Source organism: Durio zibethinus, chromosome 27 (genome assembly GCF_047325235.1).
Source record: "Durio zibethinus cultivar Kanyao isolate XHJ-2024 chromosome 27, ASM4732523v1, whole genome shotgun sequence".
Taxonomy (NCBI): Eukaryota; Viridiplantae; Streptophyta; class Magnoliopsida; order Malvales; family Malvaceae; genus Durio; species Durio zibethinus.
In genome coordinates, this window is record NC_143188.1 from 14,505,881 (window position 1) to 14,522,331 (window position 16,451).

Consider the following 16,451-nt stretch of genomic DNA (forward strand, 5'->3'; position numbering starts at 1 on the left):
TAAATAAAAAATCAAAACCTTTTTATTTCTCATAATCAATGTTTCTCAAACTAATTATGAATAATATTTTTGTTTTGTTTTGTAATTATTCCTTTTATATTCCTTTAATATTCTAATAAATGATATTTTCTGAAGTAAACCATTAAATAACATTTTATTCCTATTAAAATTGATTATATTTTCATGATCATTTCATAATTTTACTTCATCATTCTATTCCAGTAATCAAACATTCGTTTTCTATATTAAAATAGCAAAGTTGAATTTATTGTTTCAAGTTACTGTATCTCTTAACATAAAATTTTCATTGCATTTATACATGACCGCCATGATTTTGTTCTCCAGCTGCTGCCTTAGCTATAGCATTGCTAACTTAGCTCTTCTGGTAATTCCCAAGCTCCTCATCAATTATACAGACCATTCCTCAAATCCAGTTATAGCTCCTTACCAAGAAAAAGAAATCCAGTTATAGCTCAAATCATACAGACCATTTATCCAGCTAACTTGAAAGGAAAAGTTTATAGAAAATAAGTTTCAAAAATCTCTGAAACTCATTTTAGGGTCAACCCTTTTTCCAGTTGCACGTCCCCTTCCCCTATACCCGCCTCTGCTCGTTCCTCTTCCTCTTGCTCCGAAGCCTCTGTTAAATGATTTACCATGCTTCACCTCCACAAGGGAATGAAGCAGCTCATCACAAAGAATGCAACCAGTATGCAATGTAGCTCCATCTTCCAAAGGAGTTGTTTTCTTATTAAAGTCTACCTCTATGATTGTGGAGTCACATTCAGCACAGCGTTCTCGGGTAGTAGCAATCCGGTGAGCACCCTCAGGGAGTAAGACAAGGCAGTTGCATTTATTGCAATAAAGTCTCCATTTCGGAGCACTTACTGGGTCTAAAACAAGGGTTCCACTGCATTCGGGGCAAGCACAGACTCCCTGTGCCACCAGAGAATGTCGGCATGTGGGATGTGGGCAGAGGAAGCATGGCATGCCTGCTCCCTTCCCCAACTTCCCTGTACTACCTATCTTTGTGGAACCAAAGAGAGTGTCTATTCCTTCGAATGGAGGACTATTATAGCAATATGGGCAGAGAGGGAATGACTTGCCTTCCGGACCAGGCATGGAGAAGATCAAAAGCTCAAAATTATCCAAAGGACATGTAAGTTCTTTGTACAGCTGTAGAAAAATTAAAATGTCACAACAGGCGGTGTTAAAGTGCAGCCATTGATACAGATATGCTGACAAGGGAACGCTGCCCCCTCCCAACCCCCCCCCCCCCCCCGGGTTGGGGCTTTTCCAACCATCAACTTTCAAAACAACTCATAAGATCCAAAAGATTGCCACATATTGAGTACTATCATCCGTGCAATTTTTACAGCACATCAAGCTATTGAATGAAGTAGATGCATGCCATTGAAAAGCATTTGCAGCATAAGTTTCAATTGACTCTAATTTTCTTCAAGATTAATTCTTTAAAAACAAATCGAACAAAAATCACTATTCCTACACTCAGGGTATCAGCATGGCTAGAGATGACAACTTATTTACATCCAGTCAGGTCCCCAGGTTGCCCCAACCTCAATTCAGATAGGTTTCTTTACAAGAACAAGAAGAAAAAGAAGTGGAATCAGCCACCTAAAGTTTTTACATATTACTCCTTCCGTCCCATTTTGTTTATCCTTGCTTAACTTTTTTGATAAGACAAACTCAACTTTGACCATTTTTTTTAAATATGTTGAATTAAAAAATTTTATAAATGTTTTGAAATTTTTGAAATTCAAAATTTGTAAATCTTATTTTTTAAAAATTTACTAAAATTTTATTATTTTACTAAAAATAATAATCAAACTTGAATTAGTTTGACATACATAATAGGATGGATGGAGTAATAGATTCTAGGATTGATCGAAGGACAGGAGGAAATGAAAGAAAAAAAAAAGGTGGGTGGGGGGAGAAGAAAATGGCAAGCTAAGGAAACAGATTTATCAGAGTGCTTAACTACTTTTCCTTCGAATCCATGGATTTTGCAAAGACATAAGAAGTTATGTACGGCTTATATGCAAGGTACAACATTCCATATGATAATTGTTCCACTAAAACTATGAATTTTGCAAAAGGTCCAGCATTTTGGTATTACCTTGATTGTTCCCTTTTGAGGAAGGTAGTAAACCTCCTCACATGTGCCACAAAACAAACGTTGTGGTTGTGTAGAGATGTACTTCATGTACCGCAAACATTTACCACATTTACTAAGAGCACGTCCTGAGTCAGATAATGGGGAGAATTGGGCTTCAAACAAGGCATCCATGTTCTCAATCTGGAAAAAGAAGGGGGAGTTAAGTGATAAACAAATAATTCCAAGCTATAATATCTAAAAGAAATCATAAGAACAAGTCGAATCTTCATCCATGAAATGTATACACATGAGCATCCAGAAAAGTGGGTATGTGGTAACAACAGCAACAATAAAACTTACTACAATTAACCATCTATTGGGTAAGACTACTAGGAATAAGTTCTATGGTAAGCAACCCAAATCAAATGACAAACCGAAAACGTACCACAATTGTTCTATGCTTTTCATGTACTTTATCCAAGATGCTGTTTAAGCATGCAAGTACAACATATAATTCTCTAACCTGCTGAATAAAATAACTGAATTTTTGCTTGAATTGCTGTAGTACGTGCTGCACAACATAAGAATGATTTGCCTGACCCTTAGCAACCAAAGTAATCTGATGCTCAATGAAACTGCGAATGTCTGGCAAACAAAGATCTGGATCAATGCATTGATAGCCTCGTATCAGTGTTATGCCTAAAGTAGTTGGAACCAACTTCCTACCAACTTGTACCTGCATTTTAAGTAAGAATGAAATATCCATCTCATACAAAGATAACATTTTGCATACAAAAGCTACATATCACAAGGATAAACTTCAATTTTTTGAATAAGAATTTATAAACCTGCACATAGTTCCGCTCACATATGTTGTTTATATGCACAGGTATTGATGCATCTGTGCCTATTCCGTTCCTCTCCATCAGAGAAATGAGCTCACTCTCACTGAGATAATCAGGGGGTGAAGTCTCACCCTAAACAATTTAGAAAATCGGGCATCAGGAACAATATTTGGACACTTGATGATTCATTAAATGGAGGTGAATATTTATTTACCTCATATAACTCCACTTTTGAAACTTCAATTTTCTCCCCTTTTGTAAACTGAGGAAGATTTTTCTCATTTATGGCCAACCATGGCATAATATATGTAAATCCTTGTGTTGTGACGTGCTGCCCAATGCAATGGAAGAATTCTCCACCAATTGAAAATTCTACTTTTGTCCTGAAATAGACACCAATAATAAATTTTATAAAAGAAAAGAGAAACTACTATTGCGTAATTAACCAATAATATATAGTCTAAAATCAAAAAGTTTCACTGAGCAAATAAAAAGTAAGAGAATCATGGCAAAACAACAACAACAACAACAAACATTACTTTTTCCACCAGGTGAGATCAGAACCATAGATCACACTGCACTATGGTGCTGTAATTAGAATCATACCATCAAGAAGCTCAACAAAAACAAGGCCCTTCTCAGTAGCCTGCCCACCTACCCACACCTTCCCAACCCACTGACCACCTAAGTCTTTTTTGGTCTTGCCCCCTTTTGACATGATCCATTAAGTAACAACCTAGGCATTCTATATTGAAGTTCACGTATGTTAAAGCATCAAACAATGTCATTCAATTATATGAGATATCCTTCCCACCATCATAATTTGAACGTGATATGGAGCATCTAAGTATTATAAAAGCAAGTTGCAAACACAAAAAGTGTGCAGCCAGATGCCATCAAGGTCACACCTTTTACCAAAGTAGAAGATGAGAAACTGCGGGAAAATAACTAAACTAAATAAACAAGAGTATTAAGCATTAGGCTATTACCTCACATATTTGCAGTCAGGAGACACAGTTCCTATAAAATGTTGACAGACATACTGATACAATCTCCAAGCATCGCTTCCAAGAATATCCTCAGTTGCTGGTCGCATTGGAGTTATAGGAGGATGATCACCAGCATCTGTTCCTGAGCGTGGTTTATGATAACCTTCAGCAAGCAGTCTTTGGACATAGTCACTCCACAGTGGATTGTTTTCTAGTACCTTAAGTGTGCTTTTGAAGTCAAACGATGAAGGATATGCTGTACTTTCGGTTCGTGGATAGCTAAACCGCCAAAATTCCAAAAAGAAAATAGAAAAAAAATTACTACTGAAAACAATAATGAAAATATCAAATAGTATGCTATTATATGTGAAGTATAAAGCAACACTGTAGCAAATTATCACAAGGCTCATTCTTAACCATCCTTATTAGAACCAGGATTTGCAATTAATGAATCTGAACAATAATCCTTAATTTCCATGGCTCAAGGATTTAAATTATCAATTAAGGAAGCAATTGCAAATATCAGGTACATAAAGACCAATCACATATAATTTTTAATTGATTATTGTATAGTATAACAATACAAGAAAAATATGCATGTATGTATGTGTGTATTGTACACTTCCATCACAGGGACACAACACCCCTCCAACACACACACACAACTCTTCCTCTCTCCCCACCACCCCAAAAAGAAAAAATGATCCAGAGCAAATCCTCTTATGTTCACCACAAAACAGAGTTTAGAACTGAACTTTTATCATCAAAATAAAGATAAAAGCAACAACAAGTGCTAAATCATCCAGCTTATCATTTCTAGTAGAAACCTTTGTGTAGAAAATTTCCCAATAGCTAAACAAACTTCATGTCAAGTCTAGGTAAAACTAATACCAATCCTTTAAAAACAAAAGGAGTCATGTGAATAACTAGCTCTTTAGCAACAATAACATCAGTTCCAGAGACCCAACAGGTCAGCAAATCTAACTAGATAATCTGATGGCATCTTTAACTGATTGTAACGAAAGTTATTTTAATATTCGACAAACTTATTTATGTTCCAGCTGATGTAGAACAAGGAAGAGATATCAGAGAAGAAAACAGGGGAAGTAGAGGGAAAGATAGAAAAAAATAGGGGACAGGAACTAGAGAGAAACAAGGGAAAAGAACAAGTACGGAAATTCTAACAGCCTGACTGTGAATAGTCCATCATACCAAAAGCAATAGCCAACAGGAAGCTTAAATAAAACCCTTATAGATTACTCTCTCAACCCAAATCCTTAGTAAATAAGTAAAAACTAATTAAGCAAAAATACATGTAACCTATACCTCAGCCAAGAAAATATAAAGTAACCTAATTAGTCCCTAAATTATTAAATAATCTATGTAAATCTTATTGCTATGCATTATCAGCATCGAGTATTAAGTTATTTATGATATTTCTTTTGACTGGCTTTTGTTTCACACATTTTCAAATGCATTATCCAATGCGTAGAATATGAAAGAGGAGGATACATGTATCATTGAGCCAAATGCCTAGGTACACATTAAAAATGATTTAGTACTCAACTTGTTTAACTGATCCTCCAAAGTTTATTTAAAGACCCCAAAAATAGGATTAGGTGGCATTAAGCTGCCAATATTGAAGACATTTGGCTGGTACAGAAAACATTGTGCTAGGGTCACATAGTAGTACTTATCCAAGAATATGGGTAGAGAATCTATATGCTTTTTCATCATAAAATATTGCAATGGGATAACAGAATTAGCACAGAAAGATACAAAGAAACTAATTGTAATCCAAAACAGTGAGAGAAAAGGACCTTATGAAACCTTGTGTATATAAGCGTTCAGCAATTTGCATGGCCATCTGAGGTCCAAAGCCTAATGCACTTGAAGCAACCTGAACAAAGTTAAGAGGGTTATCATGATATATTTTGTTAACTTATGGTATTTAGAAACTAAAGTATGTAAGATTTTTCAAAATTGACTTGCATAGGTCCAAAAGGTTGGGGTTACAAATTTGAAAATTCAATCATTTTAACATGAAAGCTATTTTCAGGACCAGCAAAAGCAAAGGCTGATAGACCTGCTTTTGGCCATTATTCACTTTTGTGCCCTATTTAGTTTCTTTTTTCTTTTTTTTTAAATTAATAATTTGTGTCAATTTTGGACAGTTTATCTCAAACAAACACTTTTATCATAGCAATGTCAAATGCCCATATTGCAACCACAATTTTCCTCCATGCCTTTCAAACTACATTTTTCACCATGATTTTCAACCACAACAGCAATATCAAACTAGGAGTTAAAGTTCTCAAACAGTAAATTCAGCAAGATTAACTTTTCCATACAGAATCGGCCATGCAACAATAGAACATCTTACAAAAAGAATGTTATATAATTGAAAGCAATCTGATGTATTAACTCCTCTTCCTTGTTGGATACATCAATAGGCTATTCAGGTAACAACTAGCCATGCCAAGCAAAGATTTCATACCCATCCATGGTCCACCCATCATGTCCAAAGTAATATATAGTTCTTTTAAGCAGCTATTCGAGAATCAAGAGAATCAAGAACAAATTAATTTTTATAAGTAAAATATTAGAAAAAGTGATTCATAATTCTTCTAACCTTCAAAAGATTCACTGTGTTGAGACCAGAAGGTCGACCTTTGCTTTCCTGTTTTTCTGATACATCAATTACTTCAAGAATTCCATCCTCTGTCACCAACTTTTGGAACATTGTTGCAACCTGAAAATATATGGAAAAGCATGAATTAGCATAGCTCATTAAAACTAAAAGAGCAACATCAATAAATGTTTATGTTAGTAGGGCTCACATCTAAGTCAAACAACTTTTGACGTTTCCATTCTAGATGAAGCTCATAACCATTCTGAATAATATAGGGATGTAATGCCCAAAACTTTTCAGGCTTAAAAGTATTAATTTGCAAATATCGCTGCACACAAAACCCAAGTGTAGGGGTTTGACATGGTCCATAGCTGAAATAAGCAATTAATTAGCAGATTAAATAGTTGCGCCCGAGCTGAAAATAAACAAAACCGTTTTTATGAAATAGTCAGAATAACTCTAGAGAATGAGAATGAATTAAGAGCAAAAAATCAACATTGCCTAGGCTAAAAGTAAAAGGTAAAGCTAAAAGCATAAAATTATGTCGGCAGACAAGTAAGGCCCTAAACTTTCATATAGTTGGTTAGAAAGAGAAACCTAGAGATGAAGCTCACTAGATCAATATCCAGAAAACCAAATTGTGAATAAGCAAAGGTAAAAACACCACCAAGAATGACATGCCAGCATGCATGGCATATGATATGGTAAATCAATCAAGCTTGAGTTTAAAATAGACGCTTTTGATGATGAAGCATATTAAAGCAACAATTGTTAATTAATGGTCAAAGAAACATGGGTGAGAGCTGAAAGAAAAATTAACAATACAACATATAAGAAGGGGATATGAGAAGATAGAACATAGGAATAACATACCTGACCCTACCACTCAGAGACTGTATAGTTAATTAAGTTATCAAACTAGCAAGGCTACAAACCTAGTGCAACAATGAATTTCAATGTCAGTAGAATATTATTGCCAACAGAACTACAATGTAACCTAGACTCCTGGTATAAGCATATGAGAATTGCACAAACTTCCCACATCCTTGATAAGGATATCATAATTAAGCAAATAAATGCAACAGAAACAAAGGATGCATGAAAACCCCAAAGAAAAATGCATAATGAACTACAAAATGCTAGGGAAGAGAGATGAAAGAACCAACGAGATAACCCTGGAGTCAAGATTCCCATATTTTCCTTGAAAATAACTAGTTTGAAATCGGGTAAATGCAACACCAACTTTCAAATCTATCTCTTGCCGAGCATCCACAGCCAGTGCCTCGTGTCTGTTCGGTTCCACTAGATTGTCCATAGCCTTCAAGATGTCTTTCTCAGTCACAGAAGAAAACCTAGCACGATAAACCCTTTTCTTTGCCTCATTCACAGGAAATCCCGTACACTCAATGACTGCAAGAAATTTATAGTGATAATAACAATTAAAATGAGAAAACATGTAAATCTGTAATTTAGAAAAGATCTACATATAATTTCAAGCACGTAACTAAATAGGGGGACTATATGAAAGAGAATAGTATGCATTTAAATAATTTTCAAATTTATTAAAAAAGAAATCGTAAGAAAAATGGCCAATGAAGAGCTGAACCTGAGTAGAGCAGAAATGACTTCAGATGCTTTAAAACAAAAGCTATCAATTGGAATTGATGGTTACAATATTCTGAGAGGTTGAGAGTAAAGCAACATTCCAATTTATTTCAGATTAGATTACCTTTCAAGACATTCCAAAGGTTAAAGTTCAGAAGTTTGGAACCCCATTGAAGGAGGCTACATCACCTATTCAGAGTAATGCCTTATAGAATCACAATTGGGAAACAAATATAACTTTTTTTTTCTCTTTTTGCGCATCAAAGAATCAAAGCAATTATAAAACAGTAATGCAGATTCATTTACATGGAATAAAAAATGGAACCATTTATCCTGTCACAAATTTGCTTAATCATTTGATAAGTTCATGGAGCAGCATGTATTGATGCTTCACAGTGATGTACATAGAACCATAAAAAGCGGAAAAAAAATATACCTTCAAAACAAATGTTTTCTCCTTCACGATCACAATCCAACCATAATACCAAATGACCACAACCACGAGCCTCTTGACTTAAATGTCTAGAAATATGGGCCTGATTACCCCAAAAATATATCAGAAATTTATATTTGAAACGGAATTATAGCTTAGACTATTGCATCAGAACAAGGAGTTATACATACTCATACACCAAGAAATAAAATGCAGATTTGATCACAATGTGATAGGGAGGCAAAACTTGTATTTATCTACCAACTCCAGCAGTCACAGTTCATTGTCACTAGTGCAGGTTGGTGAGTTTAAGTAGGTCAACATTCCATGTTAAACTACAGCAATATCCTCATGAACATGAATTTTGGAGAACTAAAGTATGAAATTATTTTACAATGGCAACTTAATTAAGTACAAAATTTCATTCATTCCTTGAGTGCATAAGGCAAATATATCTGATAATTATCAACTAATTTATGAATTTGCATAGGCATTTCCACTGCGGGAAGAGAGACAGCTCTTAATATCATCATTAAATAGCTGGCATACATCCCAGAATTCAGACGGATTTGTCAACTACTGCCATCACCCACAGAACTTAGTTGGGAGATTATGATAACAGAAACACAATTGCTTCAGTAATACAATGTTGACTCAAAAAAATCACTAAAAAGAATGAAAATGGAAAAATTATAGAAGAACTATAAACTGATAGGAAGCCACATAGACAATATATACCTTTGGGTTTGATTCTGTCTTGATAACTGATGCTTGAAATAGGTCTAGAGGATTAGTGGCATTCCAGTCTTGATAAGAAGCTGGAAAATCTACACTAGATTTGCACAAGAGAAAAAAAAAAAAAAAAAAAGAAGGAAAAAACATTATAATGAGAAATCAAGCTAATAAGTTATAAAGGATAAAGCTATGGCAGGTAAACACAGCAAGTACCAAATTAAATTAGCAGTTTGCTAATATCTTCTACAAGCCATTTTGTTATAGAGTAAATTGCAATGTTGCTTATGCTAAAGTTCAATGGAAATATATAGTTGAATATATTCTTTCCTCAATGAAGAGAGCCAAACTTTATTGTAGTGTCTTTCCCTATATCAAAATATTCAATCAAGCGTTTTCAAACTTGCCACGTGAACAATACTATTTTCTAACTAGAACATATCAGCATTATAAGCACCTAAATACAACAAATCCTCAAGTAGTAGAGCTAAGCATAAGAAAAGGAACCAAAATAAAATGATCACATTTTTTGTTTTCAACGTATCAAGGAGAATAAGGACCTGAATACATGTCCAATAACTGAAGTCACTTTGAAATGAGCATGAAAGCCAAGAAAAGGCCCGTTGAACTCATGGACATCTGTACTGCCCCTCCTTGTCGTCATCTGACAAACGTAATACAACTTGTAAGTAACTAACAAGTATTCAATATTGAAAACTGAAAATTTGTCATGGAATTCACTAAAAGGACAATTGTGCATGAACCAAAACACGAAAATGCTTCACGATTAGTTCTAAAATGAAATTGATATAACAAAGAGAATGGAAAAGAAGAGGGATTCAGCATTGTCTCCATCACATAACCACACTATGCATGTAATTTGGTAACTGCAAAAGGTGTTACTTCAACTAAATGTTATGTTAGACCAAATCCAAGACCGACAAAGGGGTACTAAATTTTCCAAACAGATTACCGTTTATTCAGTACAGAAGCCATTACAAAGGTAGTTTAAGAAATAAAAAGAAAAAGGAGAATCAAACCAAAAAAGAGAAAAAAAACTTACTAGGGCGAACCAAGCATTAAAATTTTGAATTGCTATAATTCAAATCTAGCCAAATCCAACCTTTTCTTCAGAGACATTCTAATTTATATACACTTTTGTGTTTGGAAGATTAATAAAGTTCAACACTTTTTTGATACAGTTCAAGACTTTTTTGACACAATCGATCCTGCAGCCTAGCCATAGGAGACTAGGAGAAGGGGTTGCAAGTACTGAGATTTAAATCCCAGATATGGTAGAAACTACCTCTTAAGAGTGATTACATGAATCTGAGCTAAACCCAAATTCATAAAGTTTAAGACTTTGCAGTAACTTGAGTAGCTTAAAATAAACATTAATTGAAGCAATTAATGTTTCATAAACGTTGAAAGATTTTTTTTCTCTAAAATTCTTTTTTTTTTTAGCAATGTCTGCTTTCACCTTGTTTTGGCACATAGATAGTCATAAAGCCAATGGTCAATAACATCAATAACGCAAAGATGAATCTTTTTAAGGTTTAAAATGTAAAAAATTAAAATTTTCAAAGTAAAAAATTGCAATACCAACAAAACTACGAGGGCTTTTCTCAAAATAAGAGAGAGTTTAAGCATACTTGGCCATGAGAGAGTACAGAAGCAATGGAGAGAGCGATGCTAGGCTTCTCCGCAACCTGCAAAAACAGTGAGAAAATCAACTTAAAAACGAAGAAAATTATTTTATATTTAATTTAAATAAAAAAAAGAATAAGAAATTAAAATTTTTAAAAGGGTTTGTTTGATTGTTTACCATGAGAACTTTGGGAGGAGGAGACATTCTTCCAATTTCCAGTTCCACTTTTCTTTCTGGGGTTTTGGCTTGTTGCTTCAATTAACATGCCTGTGAAGTAAAACGACTTAGTTTTGAGTTCAACGACATCTGGTCTCCTCCGGTCTCTCTTTTCCATTTCTCCTTTTTTTTTTTTTTTCTAATAAAAAAACAAGAACTTCTATTTACACCCCATAATTTACTAATTATACCCTAAATTTAAACTAGAAATCCAAATATTTAACTTTTTGAGAATCAAAGCTTCTAATTATATCTCAAAAAGTTACTTATAAGTGCACCCTTTTTTTTTATACCAATATTTTTTAAATTAGATAAAATTATTTAATAATCTTTTCATTTCTCAATTTTAAAATTTTTGAATATATATATCCAATAAATTTTATAACTTATCGGATATATCATATTCAATAAATTATACAATTTATTGAATTTTTATATCAAAAAAATTATACTTAAAGTTTAAAAAAAAAATCAATTGAGAAAATTTTTATATCTTGAAAATTTGTTAACAACATTGTAAATAAAAACATAATTTATTTTAAATAATTATAAATTCATTTACAAATCGATAGACAAAAACTATACATGTGAGTTTTTAGATGTGTTTTCTTGATTTAAATGATTTGTTAAAAGCTTTTGAATATGTGTATTGGAAGCTTAAACGTAGAGATGAGTTTAAAAAAAATAATTAAGTAATTTCATTTAAGAATGGTTTTAAAAGAAAAGTGTGAAGAGAAAAAAAAATTAGGTGCAAATAAAAGCATCCATTTTTTTTGCATATAAATTTCTTTATTACAAAATTAGCTTTAAATAAAATTACTTAATTACTTTTTAATAAATTATCTTTTAACCCTTCATAAACCCGTTTTTGTTTGTCTGTTTTCTTTTTTTTAATTTATATTTTTTTTATAAAACCCTTAAATCATTAAAAATAATATTTTTATTTTATACCTTGTCAAAATGGATAGCAACATGAAAAAGAAAATCAATGGGAATGAAAATTTGTGAAATAAACAATGAGGTAAGTTATATGAACGATGAATTCAACCTAAATTTTACGAATTTAAAGGTTTACAGATTTGCATTTTTATAAGCCTTTAAAAGCTTATGAATTTTGGATTTTCATAAGTTTTTAAAAGTTTATGGATTTGTATTTCTGTAAATTTCTAAAAACTTAGAGAAATAAAAATCTATAAAGCCTTTTAAATTTATATAAAAAAATCCATAAAACCTTTTGAATTTATGAAAATTCATTTCCATAACACACGATTTCATGAAAAAAAAATCTTCATGAAATCTAAGAACTAAATCAAAATCAAAAACATATTATCTTCAAATTGAAGTTTGATGATTTGATTAACTCTGAATGGTTGAATTGTAGGATTTGAGTGCTAAGGGATAATCAATTTAGGGAGAAAGAAATATGTGTGGGTGTTTAAGAGATGTGGGGTGAGAGGTAAAAGGATGTTTAGGGAAGTTTGTAATTATTGGTAAGTGTATTAAGTAAAAATTGGTTTTTAAATTTTCAATGTAATTGTAGAGAAAAATAATTAAGTAAAAAACAAGCTTTGCTCACATTTACATAAAGTGTGTATAAATACTAATTCCTTTTTTATTTTTTTCTTTGATTTTATTTATCTTCTATTTTGATATATTTAAATTTAATGTTATTCAATCGACTTTATTGTTGTTATCAGCTTAAGTTCCTTTTGGTTTTTTGAAGTTTACATTCTTAGTGTTTTATGACCTGAATTGCAGGTGATGAATTTAAAGAGAAGTTAAAAAATGTAGGCAGACAATCTAAGTCATCTAAGGATGAAGACTTTTGATGTAAGAACCCAATGCACTAATATCTAATGATTGCAATTGTGTGAAAACCTTATAACGACCAATTACGAATTATGTTAGTAAAGTATTAAACTTTTAATTTTAATGATTAGAATTTGAATCCTATAACTTCTAAGTATTAAAAAAAATTACGACAATCCTACCTTGATAATAAGCAATGAGATTTGAGTGGTTTCATAGACTTGATATTGGGACAAAGCAATATTGAAACTATTATTAAACTAGAGGATGATGAGGACCATGGAGTTTTTTTTATCTATAATTAATATCCTTTACGTAGGAAAATACAAGGTTGAAAAGTTATTCAAAGCAAAACATAAAATGCTTTTGGGTGCTTCTATTTGCACTCCCATTTTTTCTCCTCACATCCAACCTTTTTTTTTTTCAAAATTGTCTTTATATAAAATTACTTAATTATTTTTTTCTCAATTTTAAAGTCTTTAAATATGTATGTTTAGTAAATTTTATAACTTATCGAATATGTACATTTAGTAACTTATCAGATTATCTAATTTTCTTATACAATAAATTAAAAAAAGTTATATTTAGGCTTTAAGAAAAATTTTAGTTGAGAAAAAAAATCTCATATCTTGAAGAATTTTCACAATATTGCAAAGAAAAAACACAATTTGTTTTAATTAATTGTAAACTCATTTATAAATTGATAAAAAAAATTATGTATGTGAGTCATTAGATTTCTTTTTAATTTCAACGATCTAATATAGAAACTTTTAAAAACTTATGAATTTGCAAATCCAAAAGCTTTTAAAAGCTTTCAAAATTGTAATTTTGAAAACTTAAAAATGAAAAAGAGTTTAAGAAAAGGTAATTAAATAATTTTATTTAAAAATAATTTTTTTAAAAAAAAGTATGAAAAAAAAAATTGGATGCAAATAGAAGCTACCAATGGATATTAACGCACTATAATGCTTTTTCTAGATATATAAGCATTTATTTGTTGACATGTGTCTAATTATGGTAATAACTATTTTATCTCTTTTATATTATATAATAATCATTTAATCCTTTGAATATTATGAGTTGATCATTGTACTTCTTATTAAAATATAAATAATTAAAAATTAAAAAATTCTTGAATATTATAAATTGATTATTTCACCCTTTATCAAAATCAAAATAATTTAAAACGTAAATAATAAAATATTAAAAACAACATATGAAAAATAAAGCAAAAATAAAAAAAGCCTAAAAAATCCCATTACCCTAACCACCATCAATCACAGTACTAAAAACAAAAAAAAAAAAAAATCTACCAAAGTCTCATCATCCAAACCCTCAATGACTCTCACAACCATCAGCCACTACCACACTAACTTAAGCAGTCAATTAAAAAGTGCGACCATCATAGAAGAAAGTTAGACCAAGACCTAATACCTAGCTAAGAAAAAAACACAGGTAAAACATAACGAAAAAACCAATAACCAGCATCATTCCCTTAATAAAAGAAATCACACGAGCAAAAAAAAAAAAGAAAAAACAACCATAAGAAAAACAAAACAAAATAGATACAAGGAGTTTTGGTTTTTAGGAGATTAGGGATGCTTCGGGGCTTGAAAATTAAAAGAAAAAAATGGCAAGGGATATGGATAAATATAGTAGAAAGTGTGGCTATTTGGACCAATGGAAGTAGGTGTTTTAAAGATTTTTAGATCGCAGCTTGGGTTATAAATCTAGACTTTTAGGCACTTATTTTGAAAAGCTCGAGGTTAGAACAATAACGGAAATATTAAAAAGAGTTTATGGTAAAATTTTGGGATGAAAAAGAGATTGACACACAATTTTTGATAATTGAAAATCACTTAAAGAGAAGTTAAAATTTTAGTGAGAGAAAAAAAGGAAAAATGAAACAAGAAAAAGATTGCCTTTTAGGTGAAAAGAAAAAAAAACCATTGATCTGGTGAGTTGTGATTGATTTGACTCGATTCAAAAAATTTTAAATGAGATTTTGATAAGATTTAGTATTTTTAGGTCATCAAATTTTGGATTTTTTTAAAAAATAATTTATAAATTTTTTTTACCAAAGTTTATAAATTTATTTTAATAAAACATATAATAAAAAGATTTTATTTATACTACTATTTTATATTATAAAAACAAATCAAAGCATAAAATTATGCTTAACTAAGATCAAGTAATGCATTTAAAATATTTTTATTTTATATGTAATATACTTATTGTATAAAACAAACTATGTAATGCATGAAAATTATATTTATGTTTAACTTTTTTTTATTAAAATTTGAAAGATGAAGTTTTTTACTAATTAAAACAGATTAACTTATTAACTCAAGTGTAGTTAGAGTAACAAACTAATGGATAACCAAAGGCATGACTTACTTTATGAAGTCGATATTTTTTAATTAACTTTACTTTTTAATCATTTACTCATTTTTTTTCTTATATATAAAAAATTTAGGATGAGAGGAAACTTTTTCATTCCAAGTTCATAGCAAACTATAGGTTGTAAAAAAATTTTTCACTAAATTTACAAATCATTTAAAAAATAAGACTCATTTTATTCATTTCAATAAATATGATTTTACTTTTCATTGGTTGCTTTTACTATATAGTGAAATTTGAGGAAGCATAAAAGCAATAAAACAATAAATAAGTAAGCCAAATAAAATGTGCTAAACAATTCATTTTCTTTAAGATGACGTTTGGTTCAGGAGAAAGTTAGTTTACCTTTTGAAATTTTATTTTTCATAATCTAATTTTTTAATTTGGTTCACAGTATCTAATTCTTAAGAAGATTTTAAGATTCCCAACAACGTTAAAATACCCGAAATAAGAAATCCACTTTTCTTTGAATTTTTTAAGATTCTTAGAAGAAAGTAAATTTTATAAATTTTTAGAGAAAAGTAAATTTTATCTCACTTTTGATCTCAATAATAAATTTTTTTATCTATTTTATCATTAAAAATTAACATAATTACATGATAAATCGAGATACATTATGGATGGAAAGTTGCATTCAAAGTCATATGATTGAAAATTGGATACGTAGTAAATTATATATAATAAAAATAATGTTTATAAAAGAACAAATGTAGTGAATTACTATAAATTTAAGATTTTGAATTTTTTTTATTTTCAAAAGTACTACGTTTTTAATATATGAGACGTAGTTGATCAACTAAAATAATAACAAAATAAATTAGATATTTTCAATGTTGATGACGTTTCACCAAATGTAGTAATAAATATAATATTATAATAGAATATTGATGATACTTTTAACTACATTTTTTATATAAAAATGTAATATTTTATAAATAAAATTTTTTTTATATATTAATAACTACGTTTTTTATTATAAAATCAATCATTGATAAACTATAGTTTTTTATTTTTATAAGCACTACA

General features: G+C 30.6%; 1 protein-coding gene across 4 annotated transcripts; it reads right to left on the minus strand.

Moving 5' to 3' along the window:
* Positions 1 to 224: 224 nt before the first annotated feature.
* On the minus strand, positions 225 to 11,234 carry LOC111279741 (DNA topoisomerase, type IA, core). 4 transcript variants are annotated; one of them, XM_089756182.1, is made up of 15 exons: positions 11,178 to 11,234; positions 11,005 to 11,061; positions 9,913 to 10,016; positions 9,359 to 9,447; positions 8,624 to 8,723; positions 7,749 to 7,992; positions 6,791 to 6,953; positions 6,583 to 6,702; positions 5,771 to 5,850; positions 3,951 to 4,229; positions 3,176 to 3,344; positions 2,965 to 3,093; positions 2,640 to 2,852; positions 2,138 to 2,317; positions 225 to 1,176 (listed from the first exon to the last, which is right to left on the minus strand). In XM_089756182.1, the coding sequence occupies exons 3-15, from the start codon at positions 9,920 to 9,922 to the stop codon at positions 535 to 537; spliced, it is 2,418 nt and encodes an 805-aa protein (XP_089612308.1). In that variant the 5' UTR covers positions 9,923 to 10,016; positions 11,005 to 11,061; positions 11,178 to 11,234; the 3' UTR covers positions 225 to 534. The 4 variants fall into 4 exon arrangements, with proteins under 4 accessions (XP_089612308.1, XP_089612307.1, XP_089612306.1 ...); XM_089756181.1 differs by having other exon boundaries at positions 2,562 to 2,852; XM_089756180.1 differs by having other exon boundaries at positions 9,359 to 9,452.
* Between the last annotated feature and the right edge of the window lie 5,217 nt (positions 11,235 to 16,451).